The sequence below is a fragment of the Diachasma alloeum genome, unplaced genomic scaffold (genome assembly GCF_001412515.2).
Source record: "Diachasma alloeum isolate Michigan unplaced genomic scaffold, Dall2.0 Dall_scaffold_00336, whole genome shotgun sequence".
Classification (NCBI taxonomy): Eukaryota; Metazoa; Arthropoda; class Insecta; order Hymenoptera; family Braconidae; genus Diachasma; species Diachasma alloeum.
This window is the reverse complement of record NW_021680475.1, coordinates 221549-246488: the sequence shown is the minus strand read 5'-3', so window position 1 is coordinate 246488 and position 24940 is coordinate 221549. Positions and strand designations below refer to the sequence as shown.

The 24940-nt window shown below is 35.6% G+C and overlaps 1 protein-coding gene across 1 annotated transcript; it reads right to left on the bottom strand.

The window, feature by feature from the left end:
- Nucleotides 1-357: 357 nt before the first annotated feature.
- Nucleotides 358-20531, bottom strand: LOC107040454 (sodium/potassium/calcium exchanger 4). Its single transcript, XM_015260545.2, has 8 exons — nt 19998-20531; nt 13687-13860; nt 12364-12551; nt 5502-5739; nt 4170-4304; nt 2744-2959; nt 2553-2654; nt 358-2319 (listed from the first exon to the last, which is right to left on the bottom strand). Exons 1-8 carry the CDS (start codon nt 20005-20007, stop codon nt 1976-1978), a joined length of 1407 nt encoding a protein of 468 aa, XP_015116031.1. The 5' UTR covers nt 20008-20531; the 3' UTR covers nt 358-1975.
- Between the last annotated feature and the right edge of the window lie 4409 nt (nt 20532-24940).

Below are 24940 nucleotides of genomic sequence, written 5' to 3'. Positions count from 1 at the left end.
CTAATTTCTCATCAAATTCAAATGATAATCAATCAAGGTGTCTTGAATATAATCATCGAGCAGGTAATTGTATCGCTTTATGGTCACTGAATTTCCACTCCCCCCACGACCTGCAAAAACAAATCATGCAGAAGATGCGTTCGAACTTTTCCCCTCCATCCTTCACTTCTCAACTCTCCTTTAGAAAGCATGTACCCTGCAGATCATTGACGCCGTACTGAATTGAAACGGACAATGAAATGCACTCAGAAATGTGCTGTCTCCTTGTAGGTCCACAAAGTTCAATTCAATTCAACTTGACTATGAAGGAGACAGAGTCTCAGTACTGATTCAGTAATTAAATAATTATCCAATAACTATTCTTTTATAATAATTTATTACTGCAATTTATTAATCTTAAGTCGTAAATTTAACTAGCTACGTATGTTCCACTTTTCAATTTTCCTTAATTCAACAATTTCCAAGAATAAAATTTTCCACTTGTGCAACCTTGACCTAAAATCGACGCAATAATTGACTCATTTGCCGGCACTCATTATCAACTTCGTTGTTTCAATCTTCGTGCCAAAAAAATAAAAATAAAAATGATGTCCACTTAACTTAAAAATTACCAAAATAGTCACTATCAAGTAGAGAGCGAGGGAGAGAAAGAGAGAGCTGAGAGAATTCCCTAGAAATTAACAGACACTGAAATAATACACGAGAATAATAATCTTCGGCTAAAAGTTGAGTCTCGAGTGTTCTAAAGGAAGGGGGAAAAAAAAATTCCAGAAGAGTTATGAACGTATAAAATGCCTTTTTGAATTCTTGGTATCAAGTGTGTGATAAAAACTGTACACAAAGAGTAGAATAGGGTAGTGGGAGGGCGAAGGGGGGAAAATAATACGTGTGCGCCCATGTAGATATTTTATGCGAATAAATTTGAAAGTCTCTGAGTCGATATTACGTAGCGCACCTTTAAAGACAGGGTGTTATATAACAGCCATTCTGGTGCTTCAGAAACACCCCCTCATGTACCTCTGACGACACGTGTTTTCTTGTGAAAGAAATAATAACGAAAAAAAATGCCAGCACACTCAGACCGTAATCCGAATATCTCAGTGGTAGATCAATGATTTGGGCTTTGCATGATATTTCACGTACGAGAACATTCGATAGAAAAACTGAGCGCAGCCTAGGACATTCTATTGTACTTCTATCGAAAACTCTATTAGTTTTTGGACAGAAATGTTCGATGCAAAAAATATTTTATGGAAGAAATCAATAGATTTTGAATGTTTTATGTAACCTATTCTACTGAGATATAAGTTTTTGAATTTTTTCACTGGATTTTTTACTCCTTGCGTTGAGGAAAAAATCAAAACGTAAACCTTCTCCACAAGGTGAGTCGTATCTGTCCATATTATAGAATTCTAAATCGACTTCTGGCGATATAAAATTAGAACAGGGAATTAAGATAAGAGTCAAAAAATAGGGGTGAGAATAAAAGTCAGAATAGAAGTAAACAAATACAATCAGAATGAGCATCAGAAACTAAGGGTCAGAATAAGAGTGAGGAAATAACGATAAGACAGATTTTTGGTTTCTGAAATAGGACAGAAGACTCCAAGTAAAACATCAACATCTGTTGATTTTTTCTGTAAAACATTTTCAACTCAACATTTTAATTGAAAAGAAAATGCGCAGAAGAACGACGTCCTTCAATGAAATCCACGGGAAACGATTAGAATTTTCTAAGGAAGTTCAACAGAAATTCAATAAAATGTCCTGACTAAAATACTAGGTGTTCCTACGAAATTTTTTCGTACGTGTTTATTATTGTCGAAAATGAAAATAGAATGGAGAGCATTAAATATTCCTCGAAATATTCAACTAATATTTTCCATTCTGATTTCATGCAAAACCCCAATTCTCAGAAGAATTACAAAAAAATAATAATTGAATGATAATGATTGAGATTCTAGGAAATTTCATATCACTTGACTGTTTTTTTGCAAGTTGGAAGATTTACCCTGAAGAATACATTGAGCTCGATAAGCGAGGCGAGAATGAGAAAGACTGCGTACATGCAGAGACAAGCACGTCCAACTTTCTGATCAAGCTGAAATTTGTTTGATGCAAACGCTATGTATAGGAGTAATAGAGTCGAGAGTAGTGATATTGCACTGTACTCTAGACCACCGGAGTTGATGCTTATGAAGTGACGACCAGGAATAGTCGGTGAGAATGATGACTTGATGAGCCAGGGTAAGCCGAGGCACAGCAGTATGTCGAATGTATTTGAGCCGATCGAGTTGCTGATTCCCATCGATCCGTGACCTGAAACACGAGAGAATTGTCTGAAGTATATACTACTGCGAGGGTGAGAAAAAAAATCGTGCTATCTGGGGATTAATCTTCATTCGCATAATGACAAAGTGTTAAATCAATTTTTGAAGGATTGAACTGCAGTGGTTTTCTCAGATTCTAATGAATCTAAGAGATAATAGAGTACTCAAGTGGCTCGTGAAATACGTGAGAATGTTGTTTCAGGAATATGAACATTTGTTCACCTTGTTTCGCTACAATAACACTTGAGACAGCTTCTGGCACACTAGTTCCAGCAGCTAAAAATGTTATACCCATAACCGAGTCTGGTATCTTCAGTGTGTCGCCTATTGTGGACAAAATTACAACGACACGATAAGATAATGGATTTTAGCTTGATAAATGGTATTTCTCAATGCCAGGCTGATGTATTTACCGATAATTGTGATCATCCAGGCTACGACGTAACTGAGTGAGCCTATCCATATGATGCACATGAGGAATGTTATTGGAAACCATTTTTTGAATCTTGGCTTCTCACAGTCGGGGATTGTACACATGAAGATGAGGTGAATTGGCCAGGTGAGGATCCAGGCGGTTTTTCGGATCCATCCTCCTCGGGCTGGCCAAACGAGCAATTCATATTCATAATCTGGAAATTAAAAATTAAGAAATTCGGAAATTTTGTCAAATTGAGATTTCCATGACATCAAAATAAAGGGACATTTTTCGGTTTTGAGAAGATGGAAAATACGGAAGAATTTGCTGTCGATTGGAAGAATCTGCATGACATCATGTGAGCAATTTTCAGAAGAATGACATTGAGTTCCATTCAGGAGGCAAAAGCTTATGACATTTCGAGTTTCAAGTGGAATTCAAGTGGGTCGAGGTAGGAGAAGTAGAACGGATATGTCAAAACTTACTTCAATTTTCAGTTAAACAGGAATATTCGGTACCAAAATAAGATGATTTTTCGGTTTTTCTTTTATTATTCATTATCTCCTAAACTGCGTAGCACAGCTAGTTGGAATTTTTTTCAATAGTTGGGGACTATTATAAACGTTATCTATAGAAGACATGGGGACAATCTTCAGAAAAAGTGTTTTCTAGGGATATACGTCAACTATAACTATAACTATCGTAAACTACGGTGTTAGAAAAAAATTAAATTTTATGAAGAGTTGACTCCTAATTTTCAGGACTGTGACACTGAATGCGATTTAGGGGGAAAAAATTGTGAAGTTTCAGGTTTCACTGAAAATTCTGTAAAATTCCAGAATTTTAAGCATCATAAAGACGAGAATTCCTTGATTCATTTGAATTTTCAATATAATATGAATATTCAGTGCCAAATTACAGTTGAGCACTAAAGTTCGTAAACAGGACACATAGAATGCAAGTTCAGGCTGTTCGCCAACTTTAATGCTCGACTGTACTTTGAATTTTCAGTGAAATCTGAAATTTGAAGATTTTTTCTCCCTAAATCGTATTCAGTGTCACTGTCCCGAAAATTCAAGAATATATTCACCAGAATTTTCTGATCTTCTATTTATTGTCAGGGAAAAATGGAACTGAAATTCACAGTTCTCTTTGATTATCCCGCGAAATTCTGAATTTTCAGTGACGAAATTCCTTGAAATTTCAGTGGTAATTAAATTCCATAAAAATTTCCAAAAAGTGTACCGGAAATTTCAGATGAAAATTTTTTACAGCGTATAACTATGGCTTATGGCTCGATAGGTATGCACGATACCCCAGTAAGACTAAAAGCGGAAAATCTCTTGAAATATAGAAGTGTGTTATTCACAACACCTCGCTTCCACACCAGAACAATTAAATACTCCAACGTCACTCAAACTCACCAGCATCGTGATTCTCCTCCTGGCTTTTAGTGCCACCATTCTGCAGTGGTACATCGATGGTTGCAATTTGCTCAACTCTCTCACCCGGCGACTGCAATTTATCGGATCTTGATAAGTGCATTTCCCCAGCGTCTCCTGTGGCGAAAAACAATCAAGAGAATTCGATGAAAGAATGATACCGCATGCTCGATAACACGACTGCATTCAAATTAATCAGTCCTCGAGTAAATAGGACCATTAAAAAAATGTATTAATGGCATCCCACTGGTGCATTCGAAACTAAATAGTTTTTTATTTTCCGTTCAACATGGCCCCTGCATTATTCAGTAAAATGTCCGTTCCAATGGGGAAAAGTGAGGGCAACACCGGGAGGCAGAATCGATATCTTTTCGTGACTGGGTCATGAGATCGATTCACCCTCCGGATACTGGGGAGAAACGTGTTTTAAGCTGTTCCATACCCGTTTTATCAGATAAATTTCATGAACCATCTGAAAGATGTTGATCACTCTTTCTACTTTCTTCGATTTTAATCCAAATCCACATGAGGGGAAATTTACTGGAACTTTGTAAGAGCTTTATTGGATTTCTATTATAATTGAGTTGTCATAGAATTTGTTCATTACGAGGGGCTACTCACTCCATAATTGAGTGACATCATGGTTTCGAAATGAAGTCGAGCTCGGATTATTTTCATGATTTCGGGCGCCACGGGAGGTGATATCATGATTTCGAATGATTTCATTAATTCGAACTCGGTGATTTCAGAAAAATAAAGTTAATAAACAATAGAGGTGGGACAAAACGGGTTGTGTCAAATCATGAAAAATCAAAACTAGCAATAATAATTGAAAATAATAACTGAAAATAACTGAAAATTCAAAGAAGTTTCATATTCAATTTCCATATTCATTTCAACTTGAAAATTCATGTAAATTGAGGAACTTCTGTCTCCCGGGGCTGAAAAAGTAGGAGTTTACTTGAATTTTCGAAGAAACTGGAAATTCCATTGACTTTTTCCCCTTAAATCGAATTCAAGGTCTTTTCCCAGAAAATTCAGCCAAATTTTTTCAACAGTGTACCGTTATTATTTCATTCTGTTCCATTTCCACACCTGCATGTGAACTCTCATATTTATTTTCAATTAATCCCAATTCATCGCAAATATCCTCCCCGATAAATTGCCCCAAACCCGAGTTTCATGAATGACGTTAGCCTTTTATTTTGTTTCCAATATCGGGGTTTCGGTTTTTAATTATCCGACTAACCGGACGGTTGACCTTTCACCGGACTGAACAGGAAGCTTTATCTCATTTATTTTGCATTGATTTACCTGGAGTAATTCGCCCATCCTCTGAAGATGAGGCGCTGTTCTTCGTCCGGAATCTCGTACACCGTTGGAAGGACTTGTCCCAGTACATAACGGCGATGTAAACGATGTAAAGGAGGACCAGGCACAGTGCCTCGTACCACTCCACCCTCTCATCGTGAATAATGCAGATTAAGATTGCAACTGTGACGCCGTAGGCCAAACAGTCCCTGCTCACTGGCCACCAATCCAGTGGAACGACCTGAGCAGTTACTTTTTATTCGATTTGTTTCTCATTGATCGAACTTCAATATCTTGAATTGGAAATTAAATAGTGCGAAAAAAAGTGTGCGAAGAACAAAAATGCACCGAGAGAACAATTTCCTAATATGTAGACCATATTTACTTGAAAGAAATACTGCAAAAACAGAAGATTCTTTTCTATAAAAGCATTGGTCCTCATTGGTTCTCAAATGAGAACACAACTAGACTAAGAATTTATAAAAAGGACATTTCAAAATTTAGAATTCAACAATTGACTAGAATATAATCAAAAATTCTGAAGGCGTCAAAGAAACTGTCTCAATGTTACTTTTCGACAGATTGCGGACACTCTTATGTAATTTTTAATGTTTGAGGAATAGAAAATTTGCACTAAAGATGAATACCCTTTGCACAAAAATGATTTGTTTACTATTTCTCGGCTAATTTTAAATTCTCTCTATTTAGAAGAGACTACTATAAGTTTTTAAAGTCGTGAGCTATTGGAGTGGGATTTTTCATATATTGAAGATCGATTATATATGTTTAAAAAATAATTAGTGCAAAAAAATGAATTGTTTATTGTTCGTTTGCCCCGCAGACACTTAAAATATTAAAAATAGTCCAGGGCCTCCAATTTTTGGGCTACAGAGCTTTCTTTTTTTTCAAAATGTTTGAACAAATGTGTACAATAACAATTACGAATTTTTTTTTAATTCAACTCCTACACAGCTCATTTCGTAATTTTTTTAAATAACAAATTGCACCATTTATTTAAAATAGCCCGAAAAATGTTTTTGAAAAAATGAAGAATTTATTTTAAATATTTAAAGGATAATTTTTCTGCTCGTTCTGCATGAATGGCGTAAATTGTTGTTTTAAACTGAACGTAGTTAGCTGCGTAGGCGTCGAATTAAAAAAAAACTAATTCGCAATTATTATTATACTTCTGTAATCCAATAAATGGAGGCCCTGGACTATTTTCAGTGTTTTAAGCGGGTTTGGGACAAACAAACAATAAACAATTAATTTTTTTGCACTAATTATTCGTCTCTAGATATATATAATCTTTCTTGAATGTATGAGAAATCCCACACCAATTCGCGATTCTTAAAACTCATAGTAGTCTCCCTTTAAGAAATCGCTGAGGGTGGCCAAACCTGGGGCAACGGCAGTTACTGAAACATTGACGGTCCATATTTCTCAAATAGAACTAGATTTTGGCATTCGATTTTTCTGTCTTTGCTCATTGGATTGAAAAATGAAGAAAATAAAAATGAAGTTGCCCTCTTCTTCCTTAATTTTATCAAAATGTTCTCTAATGAATAAATTTTCAGACGCAGGCCCAATGCCTCAGTAACAAAATAAATTACTCAACCTATTTTGAACAGTTAAGAAGGTGTGACTATCAAATGCATAGTATTATAAACACAAGTGGGTTTCTGATTTCATGGGAATGTGAGACTTCAACTGAGCGTTAACCCGAAGCATGTTTACAAACACAGGTACTCTTAGCCCCTCGTTCCTACTATACGCCATTAGCAGCCCTCGAGCTTTCTCGCGATATTACACTAGCCTCTCGGCTCGATGTAAATGGAGAATGACGCGTTAAGTACCCACGGGCAAAATGCGAGGGTGGAAGGGGGAGTGAGAGTGATGGAGGGGGTGAATGGTGTGACATTCTCGACAAGCTACAATAGCGGCAGATTCCAAGAACATCCGGGGAATTTAGGAGGTGAAATTTTCTTGTCTCATTGTTCCGGGGTTTTGTCAAGGGACAAGTACACATTTCCGTAATATCGGAGGTGAGACGGGCATTCATTCGGGCGTTATTAATCGACGTCGTTGATGAGGACATGCGGAGGTAATGGCGTCAATTGCATTCCAAGGTTTTGGCGGCAAGTTGATGCACGAAATTATTTTCATGCCCTTTTTGGAGAAAACATTTTGTGTTAAGGGGAGACTACTATGAATTTTAAAAGTCGTGGGTTATTAGAGTGAGACTTTTCATACGTTGTAGATCGATTATATACTGAAAACGAATAATTAGTGCAAAAAATTTTTTTTATGTCAGTAGGCATACTTTTGAGAGTTCTGAATAGCTCGTCGCTTAAATAGTTGGAATCAACGTTCACGCGGCTAAAAAATTCGATTTTGGCGAAAGTCGACTTTCCCCCTGGAAAAACGGAAAATCTGACCCTTTGAAAATCTGAAAAAAAAACTTTACCAGTTTACACTTTTTCCACATACTTTTGAGAGTTCTGAATAGCCCGTCGCTCAAATAGTTGGAATCAACGTTCACCCGGCGAAAAATATCGATTTTGGCGAAAATCGACTTTCCCCCTGGAAAAATCCAAGATCTGACACTTTGGTCCTCGTGACCCTTGTGACCCTTTGACCGACTTTTTCAGTGAAAAAATCCAAAATCTGACACTTTGGCCGCCGGTGAAAAAATTTTTTTTTCACTTTTCCCACATACTTTTGAGAGTTCTGAATAGCTCGTCGCTTAAATAGTTGGAATCAACGTTCACGCGGCTAAAAAATTCGATTTTGGCGAAAGTCGACTTTCCCCCTGGAAAAATCCAAGATCTGACACTTTGGTCCTCGTGACCCTTGTGACCCTTTGACCGACTTTCCCCCTGAAAAAATCGAAGATCTGACGCTTGGGCCCCCGGTGAAAATTTTTTTTTTCAGTTTTCACTTTTTCCACATACTTTTGAGAGTTCTGAATAGCCGTCGCTCAAATAGTTGGAATCAACGTTCACCCGGCTAAAAAATTCGATTTTGGCGAAAGTCGACTTTCCCCCTGGAAAAATCCAAGATCTGACACTTTGGTCCTCGTGACCCTTTGACCGACTTTCCCCCTGAAAAAATCCAAAAACTGACACTTTGGCCCCCGGTGAAAATTTTTTTTTTTCAGTTTTCTAAAACTGATAGTAGTCTCCTCTTTAATATTTTGCGTGCAACATAAGGTGTGAATAGTTGCATTGTTTATAACTTCGTATAACTATTACTAACAATCGAGTATAATAGATTAAACTTTGATTTTATTACATACTGAGAAAAAAAAGATTTTTGAGAAGTACGTCTTTACTTGTATGATGAAGCTTATGGCTAAAAAATTAACAAAAAGAAAATATTTCACACTGGGAAAAGAAACCTGTCGTCAATAAATTCTGTTTGTCTGTATACTGCAGGGGAATTTGTTCACAAGAAGAAAGCGACTCCTTGAACCAGGTCAAATGGTTTTTGCATGAAATTATTTTGAACTTGAGACTTAAAAACTATTGGATAAATTGATCCGACACTTTCTTGCCATGAACAAATTATCCTCGTCTTTGAGACAAGTACTGAATCTCCTGATGAAAGTTCTTTCTTCCTCAGTATAAGATATTTTCTTCTTGACAATTTTCGAGCTATAAATTTCTTGATAAAAGTGAAGACATATTTGTAAAAAAAATAATTTTTTCTCAGTGTAGGGGAAACCGGTGCAAAATGAGACTGCGCACTGACAAAAAAAATTACTCCTGCCAAGTAAATTCACTTGCCACAAGTAAATGTATATAAATATTTGCATTTGAAATGTGTGGATGTTCTAGCAATTAGTAAATTCACTTGGCAAAAGTAATTTTTTTTCTCAGTGCGGGACAAAATGACAACCCTGAAGCCACAAAGCTCATTATGTTATTATCTAAATGGATGATGAGACCATGACGCCAATTTTTTAAGCCGCCATTCTATCAGTTTTGTTGATGACTTTTTCAGTCATCATTATTTAAACTGATTTCTGGAAAAAAATCGAAAATAACATACTGTAATTCAATAATGAATGGTGCGATTTTCATTGTATTCTAATGTTGTGGAGAAGTGTTCGACCGAATTTCTAGATTCTTTCGTAGTCATTGGCCTCTGCGGTCATTTGCTGATTCGAGGTGATGAAATTGATGATATCCAAATGATAAAAAATTGAGCAAGTCACTTGGATTATGACCAATATTGGATCAGGAGCGATATGATGGGACTTGAACGATTACGAAATGCTTCCATTCGCAAATACAAATAATGCAAAATATGAGATAATTTTTTCAGCAAAAGAAATAAAATCATGCAAAATCTAAGATAAAATCGTAAAGTTGTAAACATTCAATCACTGATGATATACGCAATCTCGACTGTAGAAATGTTATCAAAACAATTACGAGTGCTTTTATTATCAAATAAAGATTCAATGTTCGATTACAATGTCCGACAAAATAAGGCCGAGTTTAAAGCTGAAAGCGAAATTCATGTCATCCTAGATTTTTTCACGCTGAATTCAATGGTTCCTGAAAAATTTCCCTCGCACGACAGGTTCTAGAGGAATAAAATGTTGAAGGCAGCTCTTTTCATGTGGACGTCCACAAAAATAATCAGAGTGACAAGTAAATCGGACGTTTCTACGGGGAGTCCATACGTTGCCATACAAATCCCCATATACTCTTCAACGTAACCCAACTATAGCATAACCCATACAGTGATGAGTTATCAGTTCGAAGTAAAACAATACTGACTCTACTGGGGGAGGAGTCGAGGGACTCATGTACTTTCAGGCTCGCTGACATAGAATGGAAAAGTTTACTGAGATACTGATGTCGTGATATTCTAAAGTAAAGGACTTCTGAGTAAACTCGAAATTGATCAGCGCAAGAAATGATTTAAAAATCGTCCTTAGAGTTTATTTTTATATTACTTAAGGGGACACTACTATGAGTTTTAAAAGTGGTGGGTTATTGGAGTGAGACTTGTCATACATTGAAGATCGATTATGTAGATCAGAAAACGAATAATTAGTGCAAAAAAAAATTTTTTTATTGTTCGTTTGCCCGAAAACGCTTAAAATGCCAAAAACAGTCCAGGGCCTCCAATTTTAGAGCTACGACGGATTTTTTTTTCAAAATTTTCGGAATAATATGTGGAATAACAATTACGAGCTATTTTTTTTTAATCGCCTCTTACATGGTTAAATTTGCTTTTTTGTATTTTTTTTACACAAATAGTGAATTTTTTTATATGAAAACAACCGAAATTAACTGTGTAGGAGTCGAATCCCAAAAAACTGGCTCGTAATTATTATTTCACACATTTTTCCAAAAAATTTGAAGAAAAAAATTCTGTTGTAGCTCAAAAATTGGAGGCCCTGGACTGTTTTTAGCATTTTAAGCGTTTTCGGGCAAACGAACAATAAAAAAATTTTTTTTTGGCACTAATTATTCGTTTTCAGATCTATATAATTCATCTTCAACGTACGAAAAGTCTCGCTCTAATAACCCACGACTTTTTTCTAGGGGAAATCGTCTTCATAGTTTACAGAATAGACCAAGAGTATTTTTGAGGCATAATATCAACTTTAGTCTCCGAACATTTTTTGGAGAAATCGTTTTTTGAAAAATCGAAATTCAGTACATTGCGACTATAAGAGCTGTATACTGCTACCTTCAATCAAATAGTTCATGTTACAGCATTTTCTCGTACACATAATCGTATATGACTTTGTTCGTTATACTCTCCAGTTTTATTGTGACTTGAAAAAACATAAGTTTCCGGACAGACAATTGCAAATAATCAAATTAAAAGCTTCTCAATTGGCACGACGGCCATATTGAGTGGTTTGAATCAGCGCATTTCCGACGTCTGGCAACGGTCCGCTCAAGTGACTATTCGGACCGAATTTGCGAGGTTATATGAAACACATGTGCAGTGTTGCCGTACGATCATTAGAGGTTAGACCAACGAGAGTCAAGTGTGAAAATAAATAAGATAGTGTCCACAGTATTCATTGAAGAAATTCCAGAAAAGATGTATCAAACAATAAAAAATTCGAAAATGTATGGAGATGGCCAGGTTTTCGACAAAATAGAAATCTCGACTGACAAAAAGTTGCCAACTGGAACAAAGTAGTCACGTATGAAAAAATCGTATACGATTTCCTATAGAATTTCCTGTAGGAAATCCTACGGAGAATTCGAACATTTCCTATAGGATTTTTCTTGTGGGATTTCCTATAGGATTTCCTATAGGATTTCCTATAGGATTTTTTATAGAATTTCCTATGGAAATCACGATAGGGTTTTCCATAGAAAGTAACACACAATTGAGACTCGAAACCAATCGGTCACAAGGGTCAGGATTAGGGTCATAAATCTGATAGGAAATTCTATAGGGAATCCTATAGGAAATCCTGTAGAAAATTCTATCAGAAAAATCCTATGGGAAATGTTCGAATTCTCCACAGGATTTTTTCATACGTGGTTGGATATCCTTAATGCACCTCCTCAGGAAATTTACGCCCCGGTGTTGAAGGAGGTTGGTCCCATCGATTGAAATGATTTCTCTCAATGCCATTTGAAATTTATTTAGTTTCTATTTTTTTAAAAATTTAATATCCAATTGATTTGACAACTTTAACATTTTATTTCTCCGAAACCTGACGTGATAGGAGAATTTAAAAAAAAACATTGAATTCAGCGTGATAAAAATCTATGGGTAGTGTGAATTCACCGATGAATATTCTCGTGCTATTGAAAAATGTGGAAATTCAGGGAAGGGTGAGAAATGTCTTGAATGGGGGTAAAAATCGTCGACTCACCATTCCAGCGCCAATTCCACAGCAGGCGGGCACTGCGAGAATATTAAAGACCGCCGATCCTACTATTGTACCGACACCGATATCACCTTCGGTGATGAATGTGCCAATTGCGTTGACGAACAACTCGGGTGCGGATGTCGCGGCTGCCATGAACGTGGCGCCTGCAACGTCCTTCGACATTGACAACGCTGAAATTTTTTTTTTAAGAAATATTATTTGATGAATTTATGTGGCAACCATCTGTTACGTCAACTCCTGATGCATGAAAATTATTTTCATGCTGGAATTCATTATGAAAATGGGATGAAAAGTTAAAGCTGGATTCATGGTAGTATTTTTGGAGCATGAATAGTTTATTCATGAATTGCGTTGATTTATTCATCAATTAAGAAGAAAATATTCTTTATAAAAAATGAAAAAAAATCGGAATTTAATAATAAAAAATATTTTGAATGGAATATAATATTAAATTGATAAATAATATTCAATTGAATAATATAGTTCTCAACATTCTTGAATTGTATTGTTAGTCGTGAAGACTGATTGTCAATATTATTTTATGAATTCATGGGGCATCGATCTGTTACAATTCATTCCAATGCGAGAAAAATAATGTGAGAAAAAGCTCTTAAATTCGTGCAATATTCCCGATTTGAGAATAAAATGTTCTTCACATTAACCCATGTCGTGGAAATTCTAGACTCAAAAACAACCCATTCTTAAAGGGAAAATATTTATTCTTCAATCAAAGAACGAATTATTTTTGAACGAAGCTTTCCAAAATTCTCAGTTCAAAAATGAAAAAAAAACTTTCAATTGAACATGACATTCTGAATTCGAGAACATATTTTTTACCATCATGAATCAAATTGTTACTCATTAAAATTAATTGCTACGGTTAACTCTAACGCATGAAAATATTTTACCAAAATATTTAATTTGAGGATAATCTGTTTTCGAATTTAGAACATTTATTTTTCAATTGAGAACAAAATATTATTAAATGACGATTTCCCAAACTCTCACTGGAACAATAAAAAAAACTTCAATTGGAGAGTATTATTCAAAAAATATATTGAAGAATGTATTTTGTGTCATTGTGAATCGAATCGTTGGTCATTAATATTGGTTGTCAATATTTAATGTATTTTCTGATGCATTCATCTGTCATTATTTCTTTTGACACATAAAAGTAATGTTCATGCCGGAATGCATCATTCATCATAAAAATGAAATAAAAACTAAAATATTTAAACTCGTGATGATCGTGATTACTCGTGCAATTTAATTTCTAAAGCAATTAAAAAATCTGAATAGACTCACCATGGCATATTCTTTCTACAGCAGGTACGAAAAATTTGTCGCATACTACCGCTAAAGCGATGAACAGGTAAAGAGATATGAGGACATGTACGACGACAGCACCGGCTTGTCGTTGCCCCTCGTCAAACAGGTCATGTGGAAAGTCCTCGATTGCCGGCAGTGTGCAATTACCCACTGCATAAAATTAAAAGTGAGAAAAAGTGGATTGATGAGAATGACATAATTATTTTTAGAGGAATAAAATATTCAAAGGCCCGACGAGTGTCTCATTAACACTCAAAGACTAAATCAAATTTTTGAGATTATCCTTGACCCCTGTTCTAGCAATCAAAACATCTTCAATTACGCGGTGACCAATCAAGGCCAAGTGATTTGTATTAAATGGCAGGTAATTGGTAGTAGTTCAAGTGCCTTAATCTCGCGACATTCCACGGTGATTGATTAAGGTCGAGGAACCAAACAATTAGCCCACGCAGTGTCATGCACTCAATGATTTGCTGGACTTTGAATTATTTGGATTGACGAAGTGAAATTGTACGAGAAGATTATACTCTATATCGGAAATTCATTGCTTTTTTGAATTGAGAATATCCCGAAGATGTCTATTCAAGAATAATATTTTTTATTTGAAAATGAATGGCTTTGATTTAAGATTAAGCCACATTCATTTGGTGAAAGATAAGACATTTTCAATCAAACATTAATATTTTTGTTTGAAGAATGAATGATTTTGTATTTAAAAGTCAATCTGATTATTCAAAAATGACGTATTTTCCATGCAAGTTCTAGACTTGAGAGAATGGGTTCTTGTTTTTTAATGACAAATGACATCTCCGTTAGTGAACATTTCTAAAATTCTTCAGGTAGGTCTATCATTTGGATGATTTGAAGAATATTGATTACTGTTGGGAATTCATGAAAATATGAATAAATTTCGTGATAATAATCTTTTCCTTCGTCGAAACTCAGTCTGTGTTTCGTTAACAAATAATACGAAAAAACAGAATATTTTCATTGTAACTCAATTAAAATCTCATTCTTTTCCCATTAAAATGTAAAAAAATCTTGAAATGTTTGATTCGAAAAATATTAATATGTTGCAGAATATGATTAGGATGGAATAGATTTATAATTATTTTTTCCAAAATTTTATCAGACTTTTCTGTTCATAAACTTGTAAATCAAAACGAAAAACTATTTCAATCGCTTACAATATTTTCAATTCAGAAATCCGTTTATTAAAAATTAAATATCTGAAATCAGTCGTCTGAGACTCTAAAACGGGGTCAACTGCTGAAACTCCCGGATTTTCAAAAAACTTTTTAGATAAATATACAAAGGACAACAATTATTGTTGACCTATTCAATCTAGTGAACCGCGGATGCTCCACTCCCTCAAACGGAAGTCGTGGAATGTCCACCGTTTTACGTAATATTGTAAAGCTAGCTCCTCGCTGCTGGAAATTCCTCCGTCTCCTCCTCGTTACTCGTGTTCTATTTACTTCCCTCTCTGTCGTCTTTATAATCAAGAAGCATACCTTGATACGAGTCGAGTCACCCTTGAGTCTTCAAAGGCAAACCACCTGACCCCTAGATATATTTTTCAACCGTTCTCACCGAGACTGCACTCACAAACTTTTCAATTCGCATTTCGTTACATTAAATTCAAATAAAAAAAAATACACAATTAAATCCGCAAATTACCGCCTTTGTGAGTGGTTACTTTTTGTTAGACATGAATTCCCCCCCCCCCCGTGCTCAAAAAGTTTCCCTCAAGGCTATAAAAAAATCTCCAGCAAGCTTTTTCAATCTTCTTTTTACTTCTCCCCTCCCAGCTGGAGCTTGAAAGGATAATTTGCTGAAACGCCAAGATTTCTTCTCTATTTTTCCCCGAAACTCTTTGTTTAATTTTTTTGTGAACCTCGAATGCCTTCCGGTAGTAACCAAAAGCTTCAAGTAGGAAGTAAGTCGTTAGGGCCGCCTCGATTACTTCAATTTTATGAAGCTTCTACGTTCGCGTTATTCAATAATACAACCGAGAGCACGCGATTGACGTTGAGAAAGGAAAAAGCACTTCCTTGATTACGAGTTTTTCGCTATTTCCAATCCTTCAGAATATTTCTTTTGTCCTCGGGCAGGCTAATTAAGCAATCAACTCATTCATATGACTCGGTTCGATGTAAACACCCCCACAAATACAATTTTCATTCAATTTGTAGTACTATTACATTGGTTGACGCATACCCTGGAGGCGCAGAGTGTACTAATAATCTCTTCACCGTGTCTGCGGTGACCCAGAAAATACGGAACACCACGAGAGGAAGAATAAGAAAATAAAAGGGACGTGGAAAAATCATTAAGAGCGTTAAAAAGATGGCGACATTAATGATGAACTTCGGATCGTTCCGGGGAATTTTTCGTCTGAATGTTCTATTTTGTTTCGTTCTATCATTCTGTCTTGCACCCTCTCCGATATGACTCTAATTCAATGAGACACTGCTGTAATCACTAAATTTACATTTTATCATTGAAAAAACTCTTATTTTATTTTGCTGGAAAAAAATATTACTGTTTGAAAATAGCTGACTTTTCTGTTTCTCACGTTTGTTATTTTAATTATCGATTATCTCGGCAGTTGTTTTTCTATATTTTGAGGGATATGGCCGTTATGGAAGGGAAAGAGAATAGTTAATTATTAATTAGATATTGATTATTAATTGGATGTGAATCTACGGTAATGTACCTCACTACCGCGCTTTTTACGATGGATAGTATAAAAAACTATTATGATGTTTCATTTGAAAGAATTATTCCTGTTTCGAGTTTAAAATTTTTTGGCCAGAATTTCCGGTATAATTTGGAAATTATTATCCCCTGGCGATTTCACTAAAATTCTGAGGAATTTTTTCTTTGAAAATTCACAATTTGAGGAGAATCAATGGAAATGGTAAATTTCAGTTCAATTATTTAATCCGAATTCATAAAAATCAGGAAATTCAGGTCAATCAATCTTGAATTTTCAATTTATTGAAAATTCAGCGTAATTTGATGCTGAATAATATTTTGATTAAAAAATCATGTGAGTCGAAGTAATCTTGTCTTCCTGCTGTTCAAAAAATTGTAATTCCATTGAATTTTCCGTAATCGCCCGCATGTTCCAAAATTGTAGAAAATTGTGCCCAAGGGACATGCGATTGGATAATTCTCCCATCTGAATTTTGATCGATAGAAATGCATGATGCGACGTATTTGCAGGTTAAGGCTATATTCATACCAGACTGTCATTTATGTTATCGTCTCCCCTTGTCACGGCTCCAAGAGAATTTATCCCGTCTCGGTCTCTACTTTTTCCTATTTTTTATGCGTTTGAGACCGAGACCGAGACTGAAACCGAGACTGAAACCGGACTAAACACAAAAATCCGAAGAAAAGTGGAGACTGTGACGAGATAAATTATCCCAATTCGTGACCGGAGAAGACGATCCCACGTCTTTTGAGACTGAGACAGTTCCAAAAATTTACTTGTTTTTTTATAGCGAAACGATCTTTCTAAAGTGAAGTCTCGGCCCGTACGAACGGAGATAACCGAAAATCATTGAAATAATTCGAACGCCACTCCTCCGCAAAACGTCAAATACTGCATTACAGTAGCGAAGTGGTAAAAGGAGATAAGTCAATTTTGGCTATTGACCAGTCTTCAATTAATATCTCGGAATCTAAGGGAGATAGCAAAATTTTTATTATAACCTTTTTTGTGGAGCCGATTGAATGCTACAATAAATGTAGTTACAAAAATTTCGCTGTCTCCCTTAGATTCGGAAATATTCCTCAAAAACTTGACTGGGAGATAAGTCTTCTTATCTCCGTTTACCACTTCATTACTGATTTCTATTGGTTGACATGCAGATGGGAGAATAATTACTGAAATTGGAAATTTCAGTTGAAAACCCAAGAAGTTTTATTTTTTTTTCATAGTGTAATAAATATAGCAGTGCAAACCGACCAAAAGTAACTATAGTGTAATTAAATGAAAGAAAGAAAACAAAATAAACAAACAAAAAAAAAATTCCATTACGTATATTATTAAGACATTTAGATAGATTAGGTAGTCTATTAATTTTATAATATAAGCAATATAAATAATCCTTTTCGTCATGAGACTTATTTTGAACTGTTCATTTTATTGATTTCATTATTATACTTTATGTTTATTTGATTTGATCCTGTAATTGGCCGTGTGCTGTTGGGCTTGTACGAAGTAAAAATGAAATGAAATGAAACAGTATAGTTTCCTTTTTCATCAACGAAATGAATGAGAGAGTACACTATTGATATTATTGGAGACTACGAATTTCAAAAGTCGCGGGCGATTGAAGTGAGATTTCTCATGCATTGAAGATCGATTATATATGTCTAAAAACGAATAATTAGTGCAAAAAAATGAAATTAGCGTTGTAGGAGTTGCATTTCAAAAAAGTAATTCGCAATTGTTATTGTACACATTTTTTCAAAAAGAACCTCTGTAGCTCAGAAATTGTAGCCCCTGGACTGTTTTCAACATTTTAAGCGTCTGCGGGGCAAACGAACAATAAACAATTTTTTTTGCACTAATTATTCGTTTTTAACAATATCTAATCGATCTTCAATATATGAGAAATCTCGTGTTCCAGTTCCACTGAAATTTCAGGAAATTTTGTCATTGAAAAATCAAATATTCCATTGATTTGCTGTTCAAATGATTTGGAAATCAATAAAATACTTGATTTTTCAGTTCAATTATTCTGTGAAAATTCAGAAAAATCCGAAAAATGCAGGGAAAAATTGAAAATTTATGTCATTTTGTTTCTGAATATTCATGCTTCACTGAAAACTTATCAATTTCCGTGAATTCTACTTAAAACTTGAAATTTCATAACCCTTTTTTCCCTAAATTCGATTCAATGTCAGTCATGAGATTTACTATAACATCTTCCATGGAATTAAAAAAAAACAATGTAGTAACTTTCATCAAAACTTTAGTGCAAAATATGATATTGTAGGTAAAAATACCAGAAAAACGCTATAATTTCCTAGAATTACTACATTTTTTACGACAGTTCTGATTAAAATCTCCTGAAGAGACCCTACGCCTTATAATAATTAGATTTAGGAAATAATTTAGGAAATAGACATGTTTCTTCATGTAATCGTAAAGACATTGAATGCAACAGTATCAAAATGTGATTCTGCAGTCTCCCGGAAAAAACTAAAATTCTGTGAGATAAATAAAAACCTTCAATCAATCTATCGCTCTCATTTTTATATTCAGAATATACGAACATTGTCAAGATACATGGCAAGATACTCGAGTGAACGTGAAGGTGGCCAGTGTATAAAGTTATACCTATGTGGACTTGATGTGACTTCCTACCGATTAAGCAACCTAAAGAAGTTAAATTGCTCTCATTCAACTCGGCAGAGTAGATGCCATTCATGCCTAATGTACGTCGTATAAACTGGGTATAACACGACTCAACAACTTGCGTTGGGCTCGAAAAAATCCCCGGAGGATATGTTGTACGCCTGAAGAAAGCTCCAAAAGAAAGTAGAAATGATCATTTCCTCGTTCCAAATTCTCAAAAATCGACTCTTCATTCCCCGTCGTGTGATTTTCACTGCATTCTTATCCCCGATAATACCAGTAATTTCAGGAATTCGTAAATTATCATCTCACGATCGTAATTATCCGCATTATTGTAATACCCAATCATCTCCAATTTGTTGTGTGAATTACGAACTCTAGTTTCCTTTGACACAAACCGCTTTTTGACTCAATTAATTGATACTAAGTTTCACCTCGTTTGAACCGAACCGCCTTTGGTCACGAAAGGGATTTCAACATTGTACATGAGACACTCAATGAGCGTTAAGGCGATTATGAAACTTGCCAATTTTTTTGCCCCATTTTGGAGACCCCACTTTATTTTTCCCCCCTCACTGTGACTTTCCGCAAGAGTCCCCCCATTTTCCTTGCTAATTAAATTGTAGAGGTCTTGAATATTGATTGGAAATTAAATTTCAAGACTTTACGGGTTGAATCCGCGGTAAATAGAAAGAAAATGCAAGAATTATTGCATTCGAAAAATCTGAAAAAATACAGGTGCTCGGGGAGATGCATCTGCAGCCCTAAATCGAGCGATTTTAATCCGTCATTTGATGCTACTGTCATCGGAAATGACCCTTCATACATCCACCATCCCCAGACGACCCACCTGACCCCTCGAATTAATCAAAATGCCCCCAAAAATGAAGATTATACTTAATGAACAAACCTGTATCCATGTTGTCAATCCCGTTGTCACACACATACTACATTAACAACTACTCCGAAGTACCACATCGTTTGTTGAATCGCATGCCCCTCCCTTCGTGAGTGGTACAGCCGTCGACCGTTTCGATCGCTCCGTCGAAAATATTTTTAAAAATCGATAAACAAGAATAAAAATTTAATATTCCTCGTGGAAATAACGAGAGGCAGAAAAAGGCTTTAACACCGCTCGCGTTTAACTCCCCAGTTTATTCTCGATCGATCAAACCCCTAGACGCTTGGACGCTTCCCGCAGACCCAGTGGATTCTACTTTCTCTGGTGTTGACTCTGACTTGTCCTCTTTTTCAATTTTAAAAATTCGAAAACTCGTTTTTTCTCGCAATTCGAAGATTCAATCGATGGAAATGTTGGAATTGTGTTGTTATGATACCGAACGATACGTCCGACGTTGCGACGAGTGTGCAACGATCACTGCGAGTGCAACGAATGCAGAGGATAGACCAGTAGTCAAGTTTTCATCTAGCGCACACATCAGCAGAACCCAGTTAACTTTGACTATTCCACTTTGACAATTTACCCTCCAATTTCTAGTCGCATAAACCAACACTCGTAGGCTCGTAATCACAGTTACCACTACATGGGCCCCGAGGAATTCGTCTTCGTCGTTGAAAAATTGCTGGCGACATTTTTCGTAACGGATTGAAAGGGTTTGTTGAATTATGCGGGTCGGGGGGACGATGGACGGTTCGGGAATTACGAACTGTTGAAATATTTCGGGTACATATCGAGGAGATTTTTTAAAAGCGGGATTTTCGCAGGGATTTCGGGAAATTTCGACAATTAGAAATCACAGTTTTATGAGAAAATCAGTGATAATTGTGGATTTTAGTTATATTATTGAGTGAAAATAGATAGAAGTGAGGAAATCTCGATTGTGGTCCGAGGAATTCTTCTTCGTCGTTGAAAAATTGCTGGCGACATTTTTCGTAACGGATTCATAGGGTTTTTTAAATTATGCGGTCGGGGGGACGATGGACGGTTTGGGAATTACGAACTGTTGAAATATTTCGGGTACATATCGAGGAGATTTTTTAAAAGCGGGATTTTCGCAGGGATTTCGGGAAATTTCGACAATTAGAAATCACAGTTTTATGAGAAAATCAGTGATAGTTGTGGATTATAGTTATATTATTGAGTGAAAATAGATAGAAGTGAGGAAATCTCGATTGTGGTCCGAGCAATTCTTCTTCGTCGTTGAAAAATTGCTGGCGACATTTTTCGTAACGGATTCATAGGGTTTTTTAAATTATGCGGTCGGGGGGACGATGGACGGTTTGGGAATCACGAATTGTTGATATATTTCGGGTACATGTTGAGGAGATTTTTTAAAAGTGCAATTTTCGCAGGGATTTCGGGAAATTTCGACAATTAGAAATCACAATTTTATGAGAAAATCAGTGATAATTGTGGATTTTAGTTATATTATTGAGTGAAAATAGATAGAAGTGAGGAAATCTCGATTGTGGTCCGAGGAATTCCTCTTCGTCGTTGAAAAATTTCTGGCGACATTTTTCGTCTCGGATTCATAGGGTTTTTTGAATTATGCGGGTCGGGGGGACGATGGACGGTTTGAGAATCACGAATTGTTGATATATTTCGGGTACATATTGAGGAGATTTTTTAAAAGTGGAATTTTCGTCTGAGATTTCGGGAAATTTCGACAATTAGAGATCACAATTTAATGGAAAAATCAGTGAAAATTGTGAATTTCATTTAATTGATGCGCGAGCAGTTCTACTTCGTTATTGAAAAATTCTAGTCAACATTTTTCTTACCACATTCGTGTGATTTTTTATAATTGTATTGTGTGTGAATCATGGTCTTGAGAAACTTGTGGTTGACATTTCCAGTACACATCAGAAAAATTGTTAATAAGTGACATGTCCATTGAAATTTCAGAAAATGTCATCATCAAAAAATCGCAATTAGAAAATCACAATTAGATGAGAAGATCAGTAAACACGGGGAATTTCAATTAAATTATTCAGTGGAAATGAGCCGAAATGAAGGAATTTCAATAATCATTCGAGAAATTTTTCTTCATCGTTAAAAAATTGCGATGAACATTTTCCATATCATATTACTGTATGACTCTTTGAATTACATTGTTCGGACCCAGGAATAAATTATTGAAAACTGACTATTAAAATTGTCAACAAATGACATTTTTACTAAAATTTTAGAAAATTTGATCGTCAGAAAATCACGATTTGATGAGAGCACCAGTGACCACTGTGAATTTCAGTTGAATCATCCAGTGAAAATGAATAAAACCGAGGAAATTTCAATAATACCCCGAGGAATATTTCTTCATCGTTAAAAAATTGCAGTGAATATTTTTCATTCTTTGTACTAACGAATATATTATTGAGGATCCCTCACTATTGAAAATTTTCGGTGGAAATTTTCGGTTTACGCTTCAGAAATTAAAAAAAATGGAATTTCCATTGAAATTTCAGAAAATCTTATCGTCAAAAAATCGCCATTAGACGAGAAGATCAGTAAACACTGTCAATTTGAATTGAACCATTCAATGAGAAAGAGTAAATTGGGGTAAGTTGTGAAATGTCCGTCATATCTCTACTTGAAGCTCACCAAATGCACTTGAATTGTCATCAAAACTCCGAATTTCATAATCTCGTTCCCCCAAAACAGGATAGAATATCACTCACCTAAAAATTTCCATTAGACTCCAAATCCCCCTGACATTACAAATTTTCTCTGACAGAGCCTAACGATCACCCGCTCCACAAATCATCAATTAATGTTGACAATTAATTTGATAATCCGTTCGATTACGCCTTCACCCCTGACTCACAAATCCACTGTTTACAATCGCAGTTTAATCGCCAAACATTAACTGAGATTAAGATACTCCCCGGAGATAACAAATCAGATGTGTAGAACCAATGACAAATAAGTGGAGAGAACAGCACATAGAGAACTGAATCACCTAATACCACATACCTTCGAAATTTTCCACCGGTCTGGAGAGGTAAAATCCCATTTCCAGGGTGAAATGCCGAGATTATTGATTATAATCGATGAAAGTCTCTCTTTCACAATAATCCAATCGTTATTTATAAGAAAGAAACAAATAACACTGAAAACTATAACAATGCGAGATAAACCGCTTCGTTCTATGTTACATGAAACATCGAGTAATTGATGTAATGCAGAGTTGATGCTGAGAACACGAGTTTACGTGGCGTCGACACTGAGAATAATGAAAATGAAAAAGCTCTCGTCGGACGAAATAACAGTCTGGGTGATCGGGTGTTAAACCCGTGATAGCAACCCAACGTAATTGATGGTGGGGCGTTGACCGGCTCAATTATATCCTCGCCTTAACATACATTACATCTTCTCCTTGCGATTCACCAAATCCTCCCTTTATCCCCGCTAATCAGAAAATAACAGAACCCCCTGAATTGTTTATTTCATTCAAGAAGACTTCAACCCCTTCATTCTTTATTACTCAAGGTCACACGTACCGAAATACTGGTGCATTGCGCTCGGAAAGTGCGTTGGCACTGCTCCATTTTCCGAGGATTTCAGGTACACCTACTGCACTTGATTCCAATTCGTGTTGCATTCGATACACTGTTGAAAAATTTAAATTTCATGAAGATACTGAGGAGATTACTCTCGAAACTTCACGTCAATAATCTTGACATTTTTAACGACGTAATTTTTATGGAATTCCCATTTACACTGTTACTGGTAATACAGTTAATTTGTGGAATATTTAATGAAATTTCAATTTACGACGCAATGTGAAAATGAAAATGATTCAAAATCGTGAAAATTGAAACGACGATCGCATGAAAAATTTAATTGAATGTAATGTTCAATTTTCACAATAAGTTGGAAAATCATGACACCTACACTAGTAGAGGGGATTAATTATGATTAAAATATGAATTTGATTGAAGGCTGGGGGTCGATTTGGTCTCGCAAAATGTGCAGTTGTTAACTATTAACAAATGCACATTTGAGAAGCCTTGTTTGACTGGACTTTTTTAAATTGTTTTTTTGGTAAATGTTAAGAACGAGGGCCCCACCACCGATCCGATGGTTAAGTTTTCAGAAAGATCGGTGGTGGGACCCTCGTTCTTAACATTTACCATCTTTTTTTATCTTTCAAGTGGGCAATTCATTAACTATTAAAAAACAATCAGTTGGTCATATTCAACTCTACCATTCATTAACAGCCATTTACTTTATTTTATTTTTTTGAATGGTCTACCAGTTATTATTAACGAACCTCATTGACAATAAATGAATCATTCTATCGGTGCACCGAAACATTAATGACTAGTGTGGCTATTAAAAATTGTTCTCTAAAATTGCCGGTGCACTACTTTTTCACTGAAATTCCCAGGAATTGCGTCATTGAAAAAATCAATGGAAACTGTGAATTCCACTGTTCAATTATTCCATGGAAATGCATTGAAACTTTGGCGCTATTTGGTACTGAACATTGATGTTTTGATTTACAATTTAAGTGAGTTGAGGAATTCTCGCCTTTCTAATGTTAAAAAATGTGGAATTTAGCTGCGCTTAATTTTCAGTGCAATTTGAAATTTTATGATTTTTTTTCCTCAAGTCGAATTCACTATCATTCTCCTCAAAATCATTAGCCACTGGTAATTTTTCATGTTGATATATATATGAAAAACTAAAGATTTCCTGGTCGAGTGAGCCCCTCGTTGGAACTGACAGATGGATTTTGTCTCGTAATGCAATTCTCTTGGCCGAAATTTGGATGGAAAAATTCTCTTCCGAATAGCGCTCGAGCTTGAAAATGAATCAGGTATTTCCTTCAAGTTTCCCTCCATACAAACAAACGCGTCAAGTTTTCAGGAAAATTACTCGTGCTTCGC